This window comes from Venturia canescens, chromosome 8 (assembly GCF_019457755.1).
Source record: "Venturia canescens isolate UGA chromosome 8, ASM1945775v1, whole genome shotgun sequence".
Lineage (NCBI taxonomy): Eukaryota > Metazoa > Arthropoda > Insecta > Hymenoptera > Ichneumonidae > Venturia > Venturia canescens.
In genome coordinates this window covers 14888443-14910531 of record NC_057428.1, presented here as the reverse complement: position 1 = coordinate 14910531, position 22089 = coordinate 14888443, and the positions used below count along the sequence as shown (strand labels likewise).

At 42.6% G+C, this 22089-nt stretch overlaps 3 protein-coding genes across 6 annotated transcripts in view; 1 reads left to right on the top strand and 2 right to left on the bottom strand.

The window, feature by feature from the left end:
• Positions 1–13193, top strand: part of LOC122414844 (uncharacterized) — a 63188-nt gene extending 49995 nt beyond the window's left edge. The window contains exons 3-13 of one of the 2 annotated variants that reach the window (XM_043426446.1): positions 1061–1215; positions 8076–8270; positions 9598–9710; positions 9910–10076; positions 10285–10440; positions 10573–10640; positions 10721–10801; positions 10950–11111; positions 11187–11384; positions 11471–11578; positions 11780–13193. In XM_043426446.1, coding sequence (XP_043282381.1) covers positions 1061–1215; positions 8076–8270; positions 9598–9710; positions 9910–10076; positions 10285–10440; positions 10573–10640; positions 10721–10801; positions 10950–11111; positions 11187–11384; positions 11471–11578; positions 11780–11913 — 1537 coding nt within the window. In that variant the 3' untranslated portion in view covers positions 11914–13193. Of the gene's footprint in view, positions 1–1060; positions 1216–8075; positions 8340–9597; positions 9711–9909; positions 10077–10284; positions 10441–10572; positions 10641–10720; positions 10802–10949; positions 11112–11186; positions 11385–11470; positions 11579–11779 lie in introns of both variants that reach the window. The other variant, XM_043426445.1, reaches the window with a different exon arrangement.
• A 416-nt stretch (positions 13194–13609) lies between these two features.
• On the bottom strand, positions 13610–14616 carry agt (O-6-alkylguanine-DNA alkyltransferase). The gene has a single exon (XM_043426447.1). The coding sequence runs from the start codon at positions 14445–14447 to the stop codon at positions 13896–13898; it is 552 nt and encodes a 183-aa protein (XP_043282382.1). The 5' UTR covers positions 14448–14616; the 3' UTR covers positions 13610–13895.
• A 181-nt stretch (positions 14617–14797) lies between these two features.
• LOC122415008 (probable helicase senataxin) lies at positions 14798–20829 on the bottom strand. Of its 3 annotated transcripts, none has more exons than XM_043426759.1 (15): positions 20634–20829; positions 20229–20339; positions 19566–19737; positions 19164–19495; positions 18895–19067; positions 18509–18777; positions 18174–18430; positions 17857–18121; positions 17300–17469; positions 17013–17156; positions 16712–16842; positions 16488–16635; positions 15806–16200; positions 15505–15715; positions 14798–15430 (listed from the first exon to the last, which is right to left on the bottom strand). In XM_043426759.1, the coding sequence occupies exons 2-15, from the start codon at positions 20319–20321 to the stop codon at positions 15320–15322; spliced, it is 2871 nt and encodes a 956-aa protein (XP_043282694.1). In that variant the 5' UTR covers positions 20322–20339; positions 20634–20829; the 3' UTR covers positions 14798–15319. The 3 variants fall into 3 exon arrangements, with proteins under 3 accessions (XP_043282694.1, XP_043282697.1, XP_043282695.1); XM_043426762.1 differs by having other exon boundaries at positions 17857–18112; XM_043426760.1 differs by having other exon boundaries at positions 20229–20829.
• Positions 20830–22089: the final 1260 nt, after the last annotated feature.

Here is a 22089-nt window from a genome sequence, read left to right as displayed (position 1 = left end):
GGCTTTTTCTCCCGATGGAATTGGGTTGCGAGGGCGAAAGGGTGCTCCAACGTATTTGTGGAAGATCCTGTACCAGGCAGAGGAGGAGGAAGGCAGGGAAGGCGAGCTTCGAGAGATATGAAAAAAAGGTTGAAAATACGCGCGAGTCCGTGGATAATATATCCTACACTAACGCTCCGGGTCGTCCGGAGCAAGACGTACGAGAAGTGAAGAGCGTATGCGAGGTAAGAGCAAGAGGAGTCGGGAGGGCTGCCCTAATACAAAGGATAGACCGGAGCTGCCCAGCCCCCCCATTCGAGAACACACTCCGCGCGTATCCGCTGCAACTTTCAGCCTTTATTATTCTTCCCTCTCCCTCTCTTATTTGCTTTTATTCTCGTAAGAATGCAAGCCCAACTTCCATTAATCTCGAGGAAGATTCGCTACGATGTAGTATCTAGCCATTGAGCTGCTGGTGGGCGCACAAAACAAACGTGGAAAGAGGATGAGCCGGTATCAGGCTGACGATTAAATCTGAACAAGCGAAAGCTCAAATCTAATGGCCTCGTGCGTCGATCAGCATTTTCTCATGTCCCTCCGTCCGTGCTCCTCCTCGCAATCGATCAAATTCAACGGCAAACAGCCTCTGCAGAAATAATTCGTTGCAGTTGATGAAAATCGACGGAAGTTGGACCGCGAGCGTCGCCAAAGTTTCGATGCTTCTCGAAGCAAAATTTCCATTTTTTCTCACATCGCCTTCTCGTCCGACTCCATCACGATTCGAAAAAAATACAATGTTTTTCAAACGGATAGAAACCTTGAGAGGTCTGAGATCCAGATGCTCGTTGCGTTGACACGTCCGAGTATGAAGAAGAATAAAAAAGCACGTGAGATGGCTGATGACTATGTTTAGAAGCTACACATATGCTCGCTCGTAAATCAAACCGCTCGAAGATTGAGGCTGATAGGTTGAGGCAAGCATACGTGCGAGCGCAGGCTATCGGTGATGAATACACTCCACACATGCAACCAACACAACTCGAGAAGCATATTATTATATCTGAATGTAATTTCGTTTCAGATACGCCGACGGTGAATGCATAAGGTGCTTCCGGCTGAAACGAAGATCACGCAACATAATCGAGGTATTCTCGGAAAATCTTAACAGGTGTTACACTTACGAATCTGCCGCTCTCAACTCCTGCAACACTCTCAACTCCACGTCGATTCTTTATCGTGAGTAAACATTTATTCAATGGAGAGCAATTATTTGAAAAAAGCGCATCAGGCGTTGAGGTTTCGAATGTTCGCGAGTATACCGCGGCAGCAGGAAAACGAAGAAAAAAGAAAACTTGAAACTCAACTATTTTTTCAATTAGAAATTACAAGTCGTTTTTTGCCTCGAGGCTTGCTTTAGAAAATACAAAAAATCTATTGTTTTTTCGATCGAACTTTTCGGTATCGTTTCAAGGATATTTCAAGTACTCGAGGAAATACTCATTTGTACAGAGCCAAGTTTGAGTGCCGAAATTCCTCAGCTGCGTACAATGGTCGTAATTATTTTCTGCAACGAAAATTCCAATTTTTTTTCCCGTTCTCGCATATTTTTTTCCCATACGAACCTATAAAAAGCCGAAAAAATTGCGAAATTTTATATTTCCAGCACAGTGAAGTGATATTCTTCTTCTTTAGAAGCGTTTGTTTCCAAACTCGCTAAAAATATAGAATTTCGCTATTTTCACGGGTTTTTATAGATTCATATGGAAGGAGAACATATGAAAATGGAAAAAACATTTGAAATTTTTGTCGCACACAATAATTGCGATCTCCACATTGTACGCAGCCGAGAAACTTCGACAATCAGCCTTTGCGCATAAACCACGTACAAATTAGTATTTCTCACACAAAAACAATGTCGTTTTTGTACTCTCGAAATATTCTTGTAACTTTACCGAAAAGTTCGCCACGCTGAGTTATTTCCGTCTACCCAAAAGCCTTGCCGAAAAGAATAATTTTTTTTTACTTTTTCAAGCAAGACTCCCTTTAATTCGAAACTTCAGGGTCATAAAAAGGCTTAAAATTGGCCTGGTTAATTGCTTAAAATGTTGGATCAAAAAAGTTTTCTTTCGATTTAAAAAAAATAAAAAATAAAAAAAAAAATAGTTTTTAGACCAAATGATCTCACGAAGCTCAAAAAACGTTTTCCTGTTTATTCTTCGGTGTCGTTATGCCCGGAGACGTACCACGCGGCGCGTTGGGTTCTCGGATTTCTATCAATTTGTCATCGCATTGTGCGAGCTCGCCGATAAGCTTGGACGACGCATTTCTATGCGTCGTGGGACGTGTTCGTACAGTTTTTTTTTCCCCCTTAAAGAAACTGGCGTCACGCACGCGCTTGTACGTACGGTAGATCGCGTGGGTTTCCGTCCGCCGTACTTCGCACTGTGCTTACCATCAATTAAAATACTTGCGGGTCTACTTGATTGCGCATTTGCATAATCTGCTCCCTGCGAAGTTCGCCTGGCCAGCTTTGATTTTCCCCCCGCTATTCTTCCCTCGAGTACTCTCTCACACGAATCATTAGTGCGTACTTTCGTCAAGAACTAATGAAGTACTCGCGGGGCTGAAAAGCTGTTAGAGTTTGTTGTGCGAGCTAACGACCGCGGGACAGGAGGAAGCGAGGCGATCGCGCAGCTCTGTTTAGAATGGTAATGAACCGCACATCAATTTACGTGAGTTTGAATAACTCGGAGCAGCGTTGGATCGAATCGGGAGGAAAATTCATTTCGACGTGTGCAAACGTTCGTAGATGAATTCTTTAAACTTTTCAGCATCTTTGTTCGATTACACTTTCTCGTCATTCTTTTTCCTGCGTTCGTGTCTCCCCGGACTTTCATATTTTTCTCCCACCCTTTGTTTCTTTTCGTTCCCTCCTCTGGCTCTCTCGCCGCACTCCTCGAGCTCTCGATTTCTCTCCCTCCATTCTCCGCAGGAGAGGAGAGAAGGGCGTCGAGTGTGGAAGCTTCTCCGAGGAGAGCGCCCGTGAGGGACCACCAACGCGTTCTGGTGGCTCCCCAACTACGAGGAGACTAGTGTACGGGGGTTCCCCGGTCGGAGGTAGGTCGATCTACCGTTTTCTCTCGCTCATTCACGGCGGCGAGGGGCGAACAACGTGTGGCTCGCGCGTCGCCGGGCATCCTCGTCCCTCTCGGAGCGGACACAGCCTCGTTCCTTTCGATTGTGTTGCTCCCCGAGCCTCTCCTGCGGCCCTCTCGACGGATCGCTCGTTTCGCTCGTCCTCCTGACGCATGCACTCGTCTAACAACGGCGAGCTATCCTCGCACGACATTCTCCGGAGGCGTGGGAGTGGTCCACTGCCAGCGTTTCGCTCGCTCGCCGGGGGTTCTTTCGCCCCTTTTTTCGACTCCTCGCGAACACACACGTCCGATTTATTTGTACGTGTGCCCGTGCGCACGGAGCGCGCGCGTATTGTGTGGATTCGACGAGTGTGTGCGCGCCCGCGTACACGAAGAATTTATCGGCTCTGGGAAAATTTACCACTCGATTCTTCGACACTCCTTTCTTTATGGTAATCGCGGCCGAGGCGCGCTGCCGCGGCGAGCAGGGGATGATCGTTCTTTTCCATTCGATCGTGCCCGAGCTCGAGCCACCTCCCGTTCAAATTATAGCTCGAGGATTAACGTGAGCATGTTTATGGATCGTGTATTGTCGGAGAGTGAACGCGAGCGAAGCGATGGTCCCGCGCGTGAGTCAGTGGGCGCATTTATCATTTCGTCTTCTCGCGCGACTCTCCTTTTCTCCTCGAGGATCCCGGGGCTTTCGGTCACAAACGTCGCCGACCGTTCGAAAGTGTTTTTTTCCCTTTCGAACGTCTTCACCGTCGCTACGAATTTGAATAATTGATCGTTCGATCCTGACGAGGGTCTCGGAAGATTCTCACACCGCGGAGCCGCCCCACTTCTCAGGCCCCGTCGACTCCGAGACGCGAACCTCGTTTCGAAATATTTTGTGAAAACAATCGATTCGCGATCGAGCAGAGAAGCCAGCGCCGCTCCCGGGAGAACCAATGTTCGTCTTGGATCCTCTCGAACTTTGGGAGCACAGCGGGTTCAACGTTCAAAAAATGGGAAGGTCCGAGGCCATAGTCGATGATCCTCGCTCTCGAGTCGATCGTTATCCGTATAAATATGTGCTCGATCAGTCACGTCGTCTCGAGCGCTCTCGGGAGCGTGCAGCAAGAAAATATGAAGACGTTATTCTCGATATTTTTATTGTTTCGGAAGATGACTCAACTGGGAGAATAACTGTAGGGCGAGGAGCGGACTGCTCGGGACTGGCGTTAGGAAATGTTTTGGCTTCTCGAGTTTCTCCGCTGCCCGTGCACGTTTCGATCTGTTTCTCTTCGAGGAGGGGCGAATGGAAAAAAAGGTATAAAGAAATCTGGCAATGAGTGGTCCCCGGCGCGTACGAACCTGTTCGAAGCGTTAACCGAGAGTTTCCGCGGCTTATTTTTACTCCGAAATCCACTCGCATCCGCAGGCTCGCGTGTGCGTTCGTTCCGCGGGAGCTCCAATAAAACGGAGTGTTCACAAAGCTCCGCAGTGGCGAGAGTTCGGCGAGTGTATTTCCACAGTGGCAATAATAAGCGGGGAAGAGACTCCTGCGGAACGAAATCCATTGGCAACGCGCATTGAGATTGCTCCTACAAGCGGATCAATGGAGCGAGGAAAACCTGAAAGAAGCGAACAGGTAGCCTCGTTCGCTCGGACTCGTCGACGTCCCCCCGCCTCTCTCCTCGCTCCCGCTCCTCTTTAAACTGCTGCAGAGTATAGCGATGTGACGAGAAGAAGAAAAATATGAATGAAGGCTCCTGTGCTCGGCATACTATCGCCGACGAATCTCTCCCTCTTTTTTCCCGCTCACAGGCCAGCCTGTTACCTGTCGAGTGACGACCTTGCCCATGACCAAAAAATCTCGGCCCTTTTCGTCCTTTTCTCCCCCGCTCACTACTTCTTTCCTCGACGACGTCCGGTGTGTCGAAGACGTCGTCGGGGGTCACGATTCTTCGGAAGCATTACCCGAGAGACCCCCGAGCACATTCCATTCCTTTCCATCCGGATCTCGCACGATCCCATTGACAGCTTCTTTCCCTTGGCCCCGCTCTCCGCGTCCCTTTCTTTCTCCGCGCGAGCTTCCTTTTCCTGCGAAACGCAGTCACACGGAGCGGGGACGTTTGTGTGGCAAATATTTAAAGCGTGCTTTTCTGCCACCGCGCGTAACCGAACCTTCGGATTAGTAACGACCGAGAATGTCCCGGCGGATGTATAATGGCCAATGAAAATATTTGCTCAAACCCTTTTCTCGGGTTTTTCAAGCGCCGAAGTCTCTGCAGCATCGATTCGCATCGTCGATTCGCTCGTGCTTCGTCCTTAATCCAAAGTCTTCTTTATTGGCTGGTGCTCGTGGTAAAACCCTCATTAACTCCCATTATGCGGGTCCCTCCCGCAGCTTATTTCCGCGTGAGGCCTTCTTCGCTTTTTGTGCGTGCGCTGGTGACGGCAGAGCAGAAATCCGTCGAGGAGACTAGCTCGGGCGGATAATCTGAGAATCGTGAAAACCGAACGAGCCGGAGGTTCCGATCGAATTATCGCGGAGCCGGCGAAGGGAGCGGCCCTCGGCGAAAGGGCAACGCGAGCCAAACGCGATCGCGTTTTGTTGTCTCCCCATTTTCGGTCCGCGTGTGCGTGCGCCTCGTTGAAACATGAGTTTCGCGCGAGCTACGAAAAACCGAAGACGAGTGTCTCGGATTTCCGTCTCGCGCGGCGTGTCACGAGCGAGGGCGGACAGCGAGAAAAAAGTTGGGAAGCCTCTGCGGCAACCGGAGAGCGAATCCATCGAAGAATCCCACAAAAATATGTGAGCCGACCTCCGCATATCTGCGCTACGCCGCGATACTACTCTCCATTCTGATGCGCGTCAAACGAGAAAAGAACCGACGAAAAAAGGAATCTCCTGCTCCCCGCGCGATCGCACGCACAGGAAAAGGGAGAATACGCTCCGCTCTCGAATGCCCCCGCCGAGAAGAAAAGACCGCGACGCGGAGAGAGAGAGAGAGAGAGAGAGAGAGAGAGAGAGAGAGAGAGAGAGAGACCGAGCGATCTCCGAATGGGACCCTTTTACGAGAAAAAAATGCGGTGTGTAGTTTCAGGCGCTTCCTGCCCAGGCACCGCGCGCCACAGCCAGCGATCCCTGCCTCCTCGTTCCCGCGCGCACTGATCTCGGATAATTGTCCGTGTTCCGATCGTAATAGCCAGTGTAACGTGGTTAGTTCCACCACCGCGTGCCCGATAACTTAATGAGCCTCTGGCTCAACATTTCTCGGGTTAATATTGACCTGGCGAATATCTAATTGCTCCCCCTCATTACAAAACTCCCGCATTCGTGTCGGCCCAACTAAAATTTATTTCCCTCCGGCCGCTCATTCCTCGGGACACGACGAAGCGACGAAGACTTCGCGAGGCTCGTTCCCTTCGAATTAGTCGCGTTCGACGAGTCGTCGTTTTCTACGATCATTTTTCAACGTTTTTTTCACCAATTAACTCGAGAATTCGAAATTTATGCGACCGACGAAATTTCAAAGTGTCTTTGCGGAACGAGGATTCTGAATGCTCGATTAATTCCATTGACACTTCGACTCCCCAGGGCCGAAAGCATCCCGCGAAGACCCTTCGCTAACATCGCTGCGTACCCGCGAAAAAAAGAATTTTAGGGCCAGTAAATACTTCAAATTTGACGAAAACGCACTTTTCGTTCACCCTCGTACATCGGAATGCTCCATGAGAATAACAATGATTTATTACGGCGCCTATTTTCATTACCTGGTGCCCTTTGACCCTCTCGCTTCGCGGCTCCGCCCTTCGTGCTCTTTGCGTGCGCAAACCTCTTCCTGCGTACTCGATCGCGTACTCGCATGTAACGTTGGACACTGCGTGCTGGGGAATCCCCCCAGGAATCCCAGCAGAAATTGACGAGGGAGCGAGGGACCCCGGTTACAGGGTGTGCCATCCCGTTTTCATATCACAACACGAAAACAAACTTCAAGATTTTTCCAACAATTTGAACAATTGAAATAATTAATGCAGCAAATCGGTGCTCCGCGGAAGGTCAAACCGAAAAATAACTTTGTTGGGAGAAAATGAATTTTGTAATTTATTGGACGGAAATTGGCTCCGAGACGCTGAAAAATTTTTCAGTTTTTTAGTTTTTTAAAGAAGTTTGATCGAATTCTGAGGAAAATGGGAGAGTTTCGACTCTAAACTTGCGGCGGGTTCGTTCTTTTGTGCGAGGACACCCTGTACACGGTCGGATTAGCGGATTTCCTCGCATGTTGTGCTCTACTCGTTTCTGTAGCGTTTTGTTAATCAGAAACAGGACGCGAGAGAAACGCGCGATTCAACTCGGTCACGTACGCGTTCTCGCATTCTCTTGTAATCATTTTTCTCTCCTTCTTTCTAATTCTACGCCCAGAATTCCTCATATTCATTCCAGCGCGAACGAGGGCCGAGGGAGGGAGGGGAATAAGAAAAACGAGGAATTGTGAATTCGAGAAAATTTCGACGCTCCTCTTTTCCATTGTGGCATATTTCTTCGGGTTTTTTCTTTACGCCTTAAAGAAACTGCCGTCGCGACGGAGCACGCACCGTATAAATAGAGACACGCGGCCATCGCAGCCTGATGAAGAGCTTTTCGGATTCCGGATCCCCCTCGATTTATCGACTCTTCATTTGTCTTCCGCAATCCCACGAGCTTTCTTTTCAGCCATTCACGCGCAGCGTGTTTCCCTCGAAAAGTTTCGAGCAGGAAATCTTTCGTGGAAATTCGTTGCCAGGCAAACTCTCGGAGAAAAATTCAAAATCTCAAATAAAATTGAACGCTTTCGTCAGATTTTTTGAAAATATTCGAAAAAAAATCGAACTTGGCTCACAATCCTTTTGCAGGTTTATAAAAAATTACATTTTCATAAATTCTCCCTTTTTCTTCCCCAATTTAAACTGAATTCTTCCTTCTTCTCTCAGGTACGAAAGAAATCGGTGGAATTCCAATCAGAAACGAATTCTGTCCGATCGCAGGTCGCTATCACTACAAGTACAACATAAACGACGGTTCCGAGGACAACATCGAGTGCAACACGTTTTCATCGGACTTCGACAACTGTCCGGACGGTTCGATACTTCGGCTCCAGTTCAAGAGATGCTCGTTCGAGAGTCATGGTAGGCTGGATTTTGCGAGTGATAATCGAGATGATGGGAAGGATAGAGCGAGGATGTCGCCGGATATGAGTGAGCATCTGTGGTGTTTGCTCGTTTTCGTGTTTTGTGTCCTTCGTAAATGACATTTCGTTCGTTTATCACCTTCCCATTAACGTTTTCATAATTAACTAATTGCAAAGATATCGAGCTTGGCGAATTAGCACGATAAAATTAACGTTCGATTCGACGCTTTTAGCGAATATTCTCTTTGGTGTCCGGAAGGGCTGAAATTTCGACGAAATTCTTGGCCGAGGCAGGTCGATCCGAAAGAATTCGAAGTCCCATAAAAATTCGTCTTTTCGTATATCTAATAAAACGAATAACCCGATGCTGGACACCAATGAGACGATAGTAATTTTCTGTCACGTTCGCACCACACTAAAATCACTCATCACGAGCATTAGAAATATCTCAAAGCATCACGGATTCACAGCTGTCCTAAAAAACGAAAAATCATCAAACCGATTAGTTCGAACGAGCAAGAGCTCGATTTTCCATTGCTTTTTCGTAGCTCAAAAATGATTTTGTTGCAAAGATATTTACGAATGAGAATCTTTCGGTCTTGCTATCGATGAGCTCGGAGGATTCGCGGGCGCAATTGGGAATCTTTGTATTTGGCTTGTGCATATGCATGCCCATTGGGAGTTTCTCTCGTTGGCATCGCAATCAATGACTCCTCGCCGGGACTAAGGGACTCGTTGATTTTTATTTTTTTCCCTCTCGTTTTTGCCCTGCTCGTTTCGATTGTTTTTGTTATTCGTGGATGAAAGAGCCACGCGCGTTTGCCTCGCGTTCCAATCGAACACAACCGCGGAACTATTAGTCTTGCAACTTTTGTGCTACTATTTTTCGAGGCCGTCGCAGTTCGTTTCATGCAATATTTCATTCGCGCACAGTTTCATTTTATTTCAATTCTCCTCGCACCCTTTTACGAAGCCGGTTCGATTTTTGTCGCGTTCCGATTCCCACTTTATTTTCTCACTCGCTCCTCGCCCGCTCTCGGGGCCGCTTTCCATTGCTTTTTTTGACTTTGCACTCTCCGTGTTCCTTGACAACATTCCGAGGCGCGAGGAGGCTCCGTTTGATCGTGTCCCGAGCCCTGAGCGCGTCGATTAAATCGCGGCGAATCTCGGCATTAACGCCGCCAATATCGAGCTCTTATTGCTCGTTCGAACTGCCAAATTGATCGAGTTATTTTTTCTTTTCTCTCATTCAATTGCTCGTTCGCTCTGCCATATTTAATTTTTTATAAATAAAATCCTTTTTTTCTCTCCTGCTTCGCCTTCAGACATCACGTTCAATTGCCTGGGAAGCTGGCCCGGTGGACCCGACGGCTCGAGATACGTCGCCCTCCTCGATACCCGAGTAGGAGGCGAACGCAGACCCCAATACCGCTGCGGCGTAAGTCTTTTTCCATTTTTCCATCTTATTTTTTCGCAATCTTTTATTTTCGCCTTCTCAGTCACTCAATTTATTAATTTAACGTCCCGTGGCTCAATCGCTACAGTTCGCCGCGTATTTTTCCTCGTTTCTCAAACACGCGTTTCCTGTTGTTCATTTCTTCCTGTCTTAACATTCAAATTTTCATTTTTTTTTCCAGCTCTATCATACCGACATAAAAAAAGGCAAAACCTACTTATCCTTCAGCAGCGACTCGAGCTGTACCCAGAATCTTGAAAACTCAACGAGTGGCTACGAAACCCTCATACTGAGCAAAGCTACAAATCAGAAAAGAACCCCAAATTACGTCAAGACTCACGTGGCATCGTAAGTCCAAATTTCAGCACTTTTCGGCTCTCACACAACAGCTAGTTTTCCGGCTGCGAAACTAAACATTTTTCGTTTAGTCAAACTCGGTTTGTTCGAATGAAAAACAGCGAATGGAACAACGCTTATTGCTGGACGAATCAAAGAAAAAATCGATTCAATGGATTTTTCATTTCTTTTTTTTTTATTTTTTAAAAATTTTTTTTAGGTACCCGAAGTGGGCGCAGGGCGAGTGGGAAGAATCTCTCATCGTCAACGGCACGATGACGTTCAACGATCTCAATGGATATCACAGTTACACTTTCATTACAGTCGATTCGAATGACGAAACCGGACGGTTCATAGTTTACTCGAAGGATCATTGGTAATTAGTGATTCATCGAATTTCCACATTTTCTCGTTTCTCTTCTGCCTAAAATTTGCTTCTGAAACATTGATTCGAAAAGAGACACAAATTATTCATTAGTTAATTTTCTCGTTTCTTCACGAATTTCAGTGAACAAGAAGCCTACGCTTGTCTGATGATGAGGCAAAGGAGCGAGAATGTTCTAGAATTCAAAATTGGTAAGTAAGAAATCATTGAAAATCGTTTATTCGAGTAATTTGCCTAATTCTGGAGACTCTCATTTCATTGGATTTTGCAGGAACTGTATCAAGCCCAGTTTACCAAACGGACTTGTGCGACGATCAGAATTTGGACAAAGCGGACTGGATGACACAAGCTCGTGAGTATATTGAGTTGAAGAGACTATAAATTCCGTAGAAACACGAAAAAACGAACAGAATAAGAATGAAAGAATTCGAGATCGAGAGTCTGCTGTTTTTGGGCTCATTTTTCCCGGACTTTCAATAACCCCGTGGCACGCGTTTCAGGTCTCGAAAGATTGGTCGAATCGCCCTGTCCGATAACTGGCAAATACATGGGAAGGATAACCGATTTGCCAGGAACTTGTGCAGAGTTGAGCAGCAATTGCAATACTCGAGAAATCATGTACTACAAAGTGACCGACTGTGAATCCGGAGAACTCTACGAAGGTAAATATTTTCTCGTCCCTCATGTGGTCCCAAGCAATGGATTTATCATAATTCTCTAAATTGAATTTTTCACAGAACGAACCTACTTGTGTCTCGGTCAGTGGGAAGAAAATGGCGTTATGTACACTTACACGATGCGAAACGACACTGGCACCAACGAATGTTTCGTCGGTCTCATTGTGAACGACGAAGAGATTTACATCAAAGAGGCTGGTGATCATTGTCTCAGGAACATCGATCCCCAGAAGGAAGGCATGCGCCTGTACAAGAAAGGTCAACATTTTTTATTTCATTTTTTCAATGGAAATTGCCTTTCGAACGAAACCATGATTTTCAACATTTTTGTTCAATTATTTCAGGCCAATGCTATGGAAACTCACCGAGTCCGGCACCAACTCCGATAAAGCCTCAAATACCGCACGATCCGATAATGAGAATTACGTCAACGCCTCGAACTCGACCGGGAGGTAATTCATTCCTCCTTTTCATTAATATTTTTTCGGAATTAACAGCTTCGCTTCGATACGTCAATTCACTGTGAGCCACAATTGATATTTGGGATCGTTCGTTCAGCACGAATTTTCAAATACGTTGAAAAATAGTCGGAAATTTGTTCAATGGAATGATGTTCTCCCGGATAATATAAATTTTGAAAATCTTTGTTGCAGCTGGACCAAAGAAAACTCCACCGGGTCACTCGTCGGCGTCGTCACTATCGAGGACGCGAACAAACGAAATTGCGTTGCTCCTCACAATCGTTGTTGCCTTCGTGAAGTCAATCGTCCACCAAAATTTCGTTTAGCGAACGCCATTTGAAGTAAAACAACGAGAAACTTCAAATTTTTAATGAAGATGGGCGACACATATTTATATTTTGATATACCCAAGGCGATCGATCAATATTATACTCGCGAAGCGTGTTTAACGAGATCGCGAAGTGGCATTGTAGAAATTGTAGAAACTTAATATTATTATTATTATTCGTATTCCTATTTTAAAATACCGATTTATGGAGAAAAAACTCGAGAATATCATGAAATAAGCTTTCGAAAAAAAACGGAAGTTTCGAGGAAAACGATTTTTATACGAGTCACAAGTCATTAATATTTATTTTACATAGCAATATTAATAAGAATCGAGATAGAAATATTTTTCAACGACGAACTGCCGGATCGTGAGAGAGACGAGAAAAAAAATCGACATACTTTTTTAATAACCTTGAACACTGAATCTACACGAGTTTCACCTCGCAACTGCCTTGTAAGATAAGAGTTCAATGTTGTATTTATATCGTGAGCGTATTTTGTCATTTGCGTTGTTTTTTTCGAATTTTCATATCGTGTGGGACTGCAACGAAAGTTTTTGTAGTACTGGATCTGTCAAAATTTGTTAGTCGCTTCACCATTCGCCGAATGGTTAAATTCGAGACTCAAAAACAATACGAATGAGAAATCTGAGGCATTGTTTTGGGAAACTGATAAAACATTTTATTTCATATTCATTCAATCTGGAAGAAAATTTTTCGTTGCAATCCGATTATGTGATTATCAATTTAACGAATTCGATAGTTTGTTCAATTTCCACGTATTTTTAAATGTTCGTCCGGTGTCGTGTATAATCGAGATATAAATTCAGGGACGTTTTCATACGTGCTGGTGTTTTTGCTTTCGTTTCTTTGCCTAACGAAGGAACGGGTCGTACAAGGATATCGTTGTAGAATATCCATGCAAAGGAAGAATGTACAGAGCTTAAGAATGGCTAAGCGCGAACACAGTGACAAAATAATTGCAACGAGCAGTGAACAGTTTTTTGTTCTTTTTCTTCACACGAAACATTTTGACGAAATGTTGATTGAATTTTTTGTCACTGTTCTTTTCGCTAGTCCGTGTGTAAATACATGTAAACTTGTTATTTGTATACAATCTATAGATTTTAGATAAACATATTGTGATATAGCCCCCTTGATTTTCTGGTTCGCAGACGGAATCAATCGAGAGGCTTGTCAGGTGCATTATTTTTCCATCTTATTGTTGGATATCAGATGCTATGATCAATAAATATTCGTATGAAGTGTTCTCTCGATATATCGAGAGCCTTTTTTACGACATTATGACAAAAAAATTCTCTTTAACCATTTTAAACTCCAACCGTGAACAATTCCAATGTGACAATTTCTGTTTCGGTATTATTTATAAAGAAGTTCACTCGCTACTTTTATGTTGATTTATCTTCGGTCATAACGGTTCATGAATATAATCAACAGAGGTATTCGGTTCTTGCAGAAAATGGGAAACTGAATCATTGAATAGCGCATATTCTGTATCTGAGAATTTTGGTTCAAAAATGCAATTAAGAAACCAAGTTATTTCCTTATTCCGTCAAGAATCTGAATATTCATCAGGATTTTAATGAGGTGAATATTTTATTTTATTTCTGCAAAGACATTTTGAGAAAAAAGTTAAAAAGCTGCAAGTATTTGAACTCCAGTTTGCACACAGTTTCGACAAATCAGATTTTTATTGAAAAAATATAAACTTTGCTTATAAACTATGGTATTACGTTATAAAATGATAATATCAAATATTATGCTTATGTTCATCATGTTTTGTAGATATAGAAGCTGTTTTCTATTACAGCAGATGGTTGAAGTTAACACTGAATTAAAACAAATCGTAAGAACTTGTATGTAGAAACAAAATGAAAAAGAAACTTTGTGATAATCTACTGGTATGAGATTCGGAGGAACAAAAAACCATTTTCATTGGAAAACGTGGATGAGAAAGTTCACCATTTTTTTTGCTTTTCAAATTCCATTATTTTGGTTCTTCGATCAGAGCCCCAGGTGTACTTGTTGACACCATTTTTGGCAGTGACCCGATGACAAGGAACGAGGAGGCCAATCCTGTTGTTTTTCATAGCAGTTCCAGCAGCTCTGATGCCTGTCGGATGGCCAATTTCTTCAGCAATTTTCGAATAAGTTGTAACTTCACCGGGTGGGATTTTCATTAACGCTTTCCAAACTTTTATTTGAAACTCTGTTCCACGCAATAAAACCGAAAGCTTTTCTCGCTCGACGTTCGAAAACATCTGTTTTGCTATTTTTGCAGTGTCGGTTTGATCTTCGGAGAGTTTTGCTTGAGGCCATTCTTTGCGCAGAATTTCCAGACATTCGTCGAAATTGTCGTCAACAAACCAGAAAAAACAAACTGCTTTTTCTACACCGGTTATTCCAATGAGACACTCTCCGAACGGTGTTTCGTGACGGCCGTAACGGATTGTTATTTCTTTACATTTCGATTTGTACTCTTCGTTACTCATTTCCAAAATGTTCACCATTTTTGTTAAATTTTCGTCTCAAAATATGTTTGGAAATATTTCGCGTAGAACAAATGAGTTTTGACGATCTTCCGAGTTTTTCACTCGTATATTGCGTCGGTTTATTTCAAACTTTCGTTATAAACGCGTTGACGCGGCGGCGTTGAGCAAATCCAATGGAAAGTCTGACGAATCACGTCGCACGAAAACGTAAACACTGCCGGTGCACGCGGGAATTTTTTAACATCTGAGTCGGTTAAGTAGAAATTTACCATGGATAACATGGATACTGCAAGTACGAATTCGTCCCAATAGGTTTGCATGGAAAATTTTCCTGAAATCTTCGACGGGGTATTGAATACGCAATTGACAAATGTAAAAATTTATATTTATTGTTGAAAATGGTTGATATTTAACAAAATTGATTTTTTGTCATGGTAATTCGATTTACTGCGTGATTATTCGCAATATATTCAGAGAAATTTGAGTTCGAACAGGAACAAAAAATGACTAAAAATTCTTTTCGGAGGTCTCGCATCCATCTAAATAACAGTCCAGCAATCAAGTTTTATTTTCGAGACTCGGCCATGGTCAGAACGACAAAAATAAATAAAAAATTATGAGAACTGGACATAAAAATAAACGTATTTGGTCGATGAAAAAGCGAAAAAAATAGATAAACAATGATTTTTCTCGAATAACAAATTTCTATGACTTTTCGGATAAAAACTAAACCGGAATTTTTCGAAATTCCGAAAAACGAAAGAAACGATACAAAATTATTGGTCAAAATTTGTTGACACTTAAGAAAATGATCTAAGAACTCAAAATCTCTTAAAAAATTCTAGATTTTTCAATTGTACTTGTTTTCAAGCTTCCTCGGCTCTTCTATTTTACGGTAGAATATAACGTTTAACTTTTTCAAGTGAAAATGGCACTGTCATTTTCACGTAAACTCCTCGTGATCGCGAATCCGCTACCAAACTGCTCAACAGTGAATCTCTCTGAAAAATAACAATGAACAAAAAGATGAACTTTTCTGTGGTCAAATTTGTTTTTCTACGATCTGGTTACTTACCCAAAAATTGTGGAAATTGCCGCACACGATCAAACTGTGTTTGGCTCTGGTCAACGCCACACAAAGTTTTTCGCGTTCTGATAAAACTTTGAAGCTTTCTTTACCGATGCAGGTAACGATAATGACGTCACGTTCTTGGCCTCGAAATTGGTCAATCGTATTGGCGTCACAGACGACTTTTTTCTTTATTTCATGAGGTATGAATTTGAACCTTAATTCGAGAAAGTTTTTTCCATTAATTTCCTACTAAATGAGTACAAAATTGAGCAGGTGAAGGAACAAATTTCAATCGGAAACTCACAGATTACTAATTTCATAACGTAACCGATAATTTTGACTCTCGTGCGTCGTTATTATGCCAATCCTCACAGGCACATCGACATTCCGAAAATTCGACTGACTGACCAAAGACTCGACGAGATGGGCGATGAAAATAATTTCATTTTCCAAGGATAAGCCGTCGCTCACGTCGACCGGAGCGATCTCGATAAGCTTGTAACGAGGAAACGGCAGTTTCTGCAAATACGCTGCATTTTTAATTACACCACCGTAAAAACGTCTGTTTGGCCACAGAGAGACGGGATAAGACATCCGGTACTGCGTGTCTAGTCGGATTATCGGGTCGCGGTCTCCTCCCATAAAAGCCTTTCGTACTCGACTGAAGAGCGATTGATTTAGACCCAAATCCCTCGCAACCTATTTCGAATAAAAAGTTTAGATTAGAGGAAAAAAGATGTTCAATGAAATTTGGTAAAAATCCAGTAAAATTTTGTTTTTTCTATCATTCGATTATTAAAATTGGCTTTTTCGAGTATTCTCCGCTCTTACTATTATAGAAACGTTCCAAACGAACTCATTGATGTTTTTTTTTTAAATAAAAGCTCGAATAATTATTCAATTCCGTGAAGAGAGTACCCAAAATTGACAATTTGTGGGCCCTTCAGTGGGACTTTCCTTTGAAAATAAGCTAAAAACTAGCCTACTTTTGACTTCACGCTGGACGGTTCCTCGTTGGAATCTCCAACGAGTATCAGGGTCCTAATTCCCAGCATTAGAGGGACAAGAGTTTCGGTCTCGGTGCATCGAGTCGCTTCGTCAATGATGCAAACAGAGATCGCTTCTTCTCCTCCGCTGTAACGGGCAATTGACGACTTTATTTCGATCACCAACCCAAATAAATCGATTCTACGCTCATTTTCAATCTTACGAAAATACAGATTGCATTCGATCCGTGTAACAAGATTCTAGAGGACAGGCGATTATATCGGCCCCCGCTAAAAGCGTTTCTTCTGTCGCTGTCTGCAAATTGTCCAGTCCCAACGAATCCATTTGTTGCGCCTTTAAAGAGAATTCGGTATTTCACCATGCAAGTCAAATTTAGTGAAAAAAGTAAAAGAAATGTCTTTCATCAATAATCATCAGGATTTTGAATTTTCTGAAGAGACTTAAATTTTTCAATATTCCAATCTATTAATAGGAATCATTTCATTATGAGTATAAATGAGTACCGATTTTCGACTCGTAATAAGATCATATTTGACCTTCACGTCATTGAGCTTTCGCGCGATTCGTCGCGAGTCCATCAGCGACGAGTTTTGAGGGCTCAATAATTCAAGTTCCAGGGCATTGATGCGCGCTTGGAGTTTCCGTTCCTGCAAAAAACGATGAAAATAATAATGAATGAACATTCGATACAACTGAGGGAACGACTCCAATCGAAGTCTTTAGTTAAAAGATGTGAATTTTCGACAAATTTCATATGCTGGGGACAGAAGGCATGAAAAATTTGATTCACCTCTTCCTCGATGCAGTCTTCGTTCAGTTGCGACAAGTAATGTGCTGTTGTCTTTTTCACCGCTGGCTTAGCTAATTCTGAGAGCGCGATTCTTCTGACCGAGGGATGCGTCGCCTCGCTTTCTCCTATTCGGACCATCTTGAAACGATTGCTGAAGTCGGTCTCGGAGACTGAAATCATTTCGATACAATGAAACAAGAAAATAAACAAATCACCAGGCGTCAGAAAATGTTGGCTCCTTTCAAAGGCCATTTTTCTCCCTCAAAAGAATATTTTTCAGATCAAAAGTAGCCATTAATTCTGCCCTTAATTTTGGCTTGTTTTTTTCTTCATATTTTAAGTATCTCTGAAGATGATTTCAATCATTTTCATTTAAAATTATGTTTTCAACTACGACGAATTCTTCAGAAGAAATAATCTTCACGAAAGTAGGAAAGAAAGTTTGAAAACTATATATGAAAATATGTCGGCAGGTCCCCGAAAAATGGTCCTTCAGGAAATGGATGAGACGAGAACGACAAAAGTTTTGTGATTATTGTGAAAAACTGCAATCTCACTGGTTTCTCGTATCTTCGCGAGTCGCAGTACGATTTCATCGATCGCAGCATCAGACGAGGAGCAAACGAGTATCCTCAGGGGTTGTTCGTGTGCGTATCTGCCACCACCGTAAAGTATTTTCATCACGAGGTTGACGATGATCCTAGACTTTCCAGTACCCGGGGGTCCTTCGATGAGGCAAATTTTCGGAGTCTGTTGAACGACTGTTTCCGTTATTCGGTCGACAGCTTCCAGCTGTTTGGCGTTCAATTTACCCTGCGAATTCTTTTGGTTAAAAGATTTGCAATAAATCAAACAAGATTTACACAAATTGTACTTTTGTCAGACTCGGATGATTAGTTTCCAAGTTGTTGCCAGTTGCCAATTGGAAATCCTCCACTTTCGGGTGCAAAATTTGTTCGAGTAAGGGAGAGACGACAACATATTGAAGCGCCTGGACCATTTGCATGTTGATTCTCGGACAAGAAATTTTTCGTAACCCGACAGTTTGAATCGCTTCGATACTCGATGGATCGAGAGGCTTTGTCATCAGTGTGTACGTGAGCAGAACGTAAGGTTCCTTTACGAAGTTCACTGGAATAAAAAATTTCATCAGAATCCCTTAAAATCCCTACAAAATGGAGTTCAGAGTCGATTTTTTCTGACACTCACACAAATTTCGATTAAAATGCGTCGAAGGAGTGATACTCGATTCGCGAATGCTCGTCACGTGTGCAAACACTTTGCACGTCCTCTTGTTTCCATTTGTATTTGAAAAGTACTCAAAAAGAACGAGATCGCCGCTCGTAGCACGAGACTTTGAGTTCATCTCGAGCCTCGAAACTACAACTTCCAGCATGAGGGTTGTCACGCGGATATTCGTTGAAGGTATCGTCGTCGAGTTGATCGAATTATTGACCATCGAAGACACGACACGATTCCTGCAAAACATTCGAATGTCAATAAATGAAGATTTTTTCAAAAATTCGTTATTCGGTAGTGAAAGTTTGTCGGCATTTAAATTCTGCTTTTCTCACGTAATTCGTTTGCGTACTAACGTCAAATTGTTTCCATCGGCCTCGAAGTTTTTCACTATTCCGTGCCAAAGCTCCAGCATCAACAGCGGTTCCATCGAGTCGAAATAGCTCCGGTAAGTTTCGTAAATCGGGAGCACACGTTCGAGTTTTTTATTACGCAGGACGAGCGATCTTTCGTCCGTTTGTTTTTCGTCCTAAAATGAAATTCGGTGTTTTAGTTAGGAGCGAATGACATTTGGACACTTCGTTCCTCCGCTGTAACAAAGATTCATTCATGTTTTCATCCTCACTTCCAACCATTCAGGATCCCAGCGAAAGATGTTGATCAAAAATTGCTGGAACTGTGGACACGATTGTTTATCCACGAGCTGAGCGCGCCTTCGTCGCCGTTGTACTAGCAAAGGAACGTCCTTCGAAGGGCATTTTTTCATGGCGTTGCCAGAGTTTATTTCATACTTGTTTATTTGCGTCGCTCCAACGTCGAAAGACACTCGCTTGACGGGCGTCGAAAGGCCGTTGTTTCGGGACTTTCGGAAAATGCTTCTGATCCTATTCAGTCTCGGATCTCGAGATTTCGTGAAAATTTTTTGTTCCGCTTTTTCGATCTTCGACAAATCGGGATCTGTAAAAAAAAATGATTCTCAATTTATTCTGAAGTCAAAAACTTCCTTCAATAATTCGTGCGTTGTTACACTGGATTTCGCCGTTGGGGAAAAATGGTGGCTCGTCCTCGGTACTGAGAATTTTGCAGGGGATTGCGGAGTCCAGAAAATTTCGTGGTCGTTTTCTTCTTTCGTGTTGCAACTTTTTTTTAACAGATTCCGTATAAGCGTTTGCTTTGCTCTCAATCGCTTCGAGTACTTCCTGAAATGTGATCGATGAATTTAGACTTCCTGCGTTTTTTTACGAACTTTAAAGACTCCGTAGGAAAGGCGATTTCAAAAAATTATTTGTTTCTGTTTACGTTTTTTTCACTGAGAAAAAAAATGTGGAAAAAATCATCGTGGATTCGACTGCTTTTTTCGTGCTTTTATTAATTGAACTCAATCATGCGCTATTTTGAAAAAATACCGTTGAATCCACCACATTTTCGTCCAACTCAACGGATTTTCTTAAGAAAAAAATCGTTCTCAAAAAACATAAAAAATCGTAACCAATGGAATTTATGACTCGGAACAATTTGATCGAATTATAAAAATGAAGGAAAATTTATTGAAATCTGAAACCCCACTCCAAACGACCGTGCGCGAAAAAGAGTGTTAAAATTTTTTCATTGGTGCAGTTATAATCGCGATATGAACAAAAAGGCAGATAAAAAATGTGTGGAGAGTTTGTTGCGTGTAGATAATACGAACCCCGAATCCGGCGATACGAAGCCCATTATCGTGAGGATAAAAACTGCAGCGTCGAGTTCCGAGGATACTTCGAGCCTCTCTTTCACTTGTCATAGTCTTATTACGCTCGTACTAAAGTAACAAAAGAATTCAAGAACGATCTTTTGAGAAATGAATGGTACGATACTTCTCGAGATAAACCGATGAATCCAAATACGTGATTAACAAAAAATTCAATAATTCGAAGTAATTTTGTGAGTGGAATTGAAAAATAAACGAACGAGCGTTCATTCGAAATAATTGAAACAACGAAAACGGCTGAACGAGGCTCATCGTTCTAGTATCCACTTTTTCCCTCTTTTTTTACACTTTCAAAATATTTCCACTCAAGAAATTCATACGTTCAAAACAAATGAAAAAACGTACGTAAAACTCTACTTCACATTCGACGAACTGTACTACAGATTTGTGTTTATGTCACAGCGATAACTGTACTATTGAAAACATTTACACGAAATTTCAGTCACACTGACGAAACTATTGTTTTCACCCGATTGAACTCGTTCCCATTAGTAAAAGTAATTAAATTATTGCGTCTCGGCAACGAGCACTCGGAGCACAATCCACACAATGAGTTCGAGCGACCGTAGCGCACGGAGATTTGTTTATATTTTGGGGGGTGTCGCATGTCCGAAGAGAGAAAGAGAACGGAGACCACATATGAAACAGAATATAACTAGCGATTGAGGCACGTGAGTGAGCCGGCAAAAATGGCCGGCGAATTAACGTGCCACTTTTTTTATGTTTACAATTCTTCGAGGTGCTCGCGTATTCCTCGTGTAAACTCAATTTTCGGGTAGGAAGAAAGTGAATTTTTTATTTCTACGGGGGCATGGAATGGTTTGTGGAAAAAAGTCACAGACAACGATCAATGAAATTGAATTTTATTCTCTCGTGAATTCCTGTCGCTGAAATCATTCAAATGGGCGAGTTTTTCATGGGTTAATTGTCGCACTAACCCATTGGAATCTTTACGAACAATACAAGTTTTTTGGAACGCAGATCGAGATGAAACAGTTGGCCAATTTTCAAACAAATTTTTTTCCGGTGACTCCGATAACCGCAAATTGTTCATGACGTAATTCAAACTCGAAAAAGTTTTGTCCTCGCGAGCAACGTTGAAATATTCGTTAAAATTTTGTTCTATTTTCACTCGTGTTCTTTCGATAGTTTATTTGTTAGGGATAGTGCTTTAAAAAAAAACAGATTTTTGGTTTTATTTTACATATACCACAACATTTTTTTTAGCAAAGTCGTTGTGGTCGGAGTGAAATAAATGGTTCGCATCTTTTGCAGCATTTACAGCGGTGACATCGACCAAATATCGGGTCATTCAACAAACAAACCGTGCACATTCCTATCGTTAAAATATATTCAATAATAGTTTAAAATAAAAAAAAGAACTTTTTCACATCCTCGTTTTCAGTGGTATAAAATTACAAAAAATAAAGAAAATATATGGGTGATTGGAGGCACACATTCGGATTTCGACTCTTCAAAGTTTCGAAGTGTTTCGACTGCCGTGGCGCCATCCTCAGAATGTGCCAGTCGCACATACTTCAAAACCGCGATCAAGAGACTGGCGTAACATCCATCAGTCAGTGAGGAATCTGTTTTACCGACCGAGCAGTACAAACACATATTGTAGATGGCGCTCGAAGTCCTTTAATGATAAAAAAGTAAGTTTAATATTATCGATGTATGGCAAGTGGCGAGAGGTGCATTTCGTAGTGTACATTTTGAAAAACGTTCAACTAAATTACTCGACTGCAATTTGTTTCAAGAGTACATAGAATTGGTTTATAGTGATAGAGACTTTTTA

Bases quoted from the DNA above. Each gene is read 5' to 3' on its own strand.
- agt (XM_043426447.1), bottom strand. From the start codon at position 14,447: ATGGTGAACATTTTGGAAATGAGTAACGAAGAGTACAAATCGAAATGT.
- LOC122415008 (XM_043426760.1), bottom strand. From the start codon at position 20,321: ATGACAAGTGAAAGAGAGGCTCGAAGTATCCTCGGAACTCGACGCTGC. The intron at 18,778-18,894 runs GTTAGTACGCAA...AATGTTTTGCAG, and splicing joins GCCGATGGAAACAATTTGAC to GAATCGTGTCGTGTCTTCGA. The intron at 16,636-16,711 runs GTAAGATTGAAA...TGCCCGTTACAG, and splicing joins CGAATGCAATCTGTATTTTC to CGGAGGAGAAGAAGCGATCT.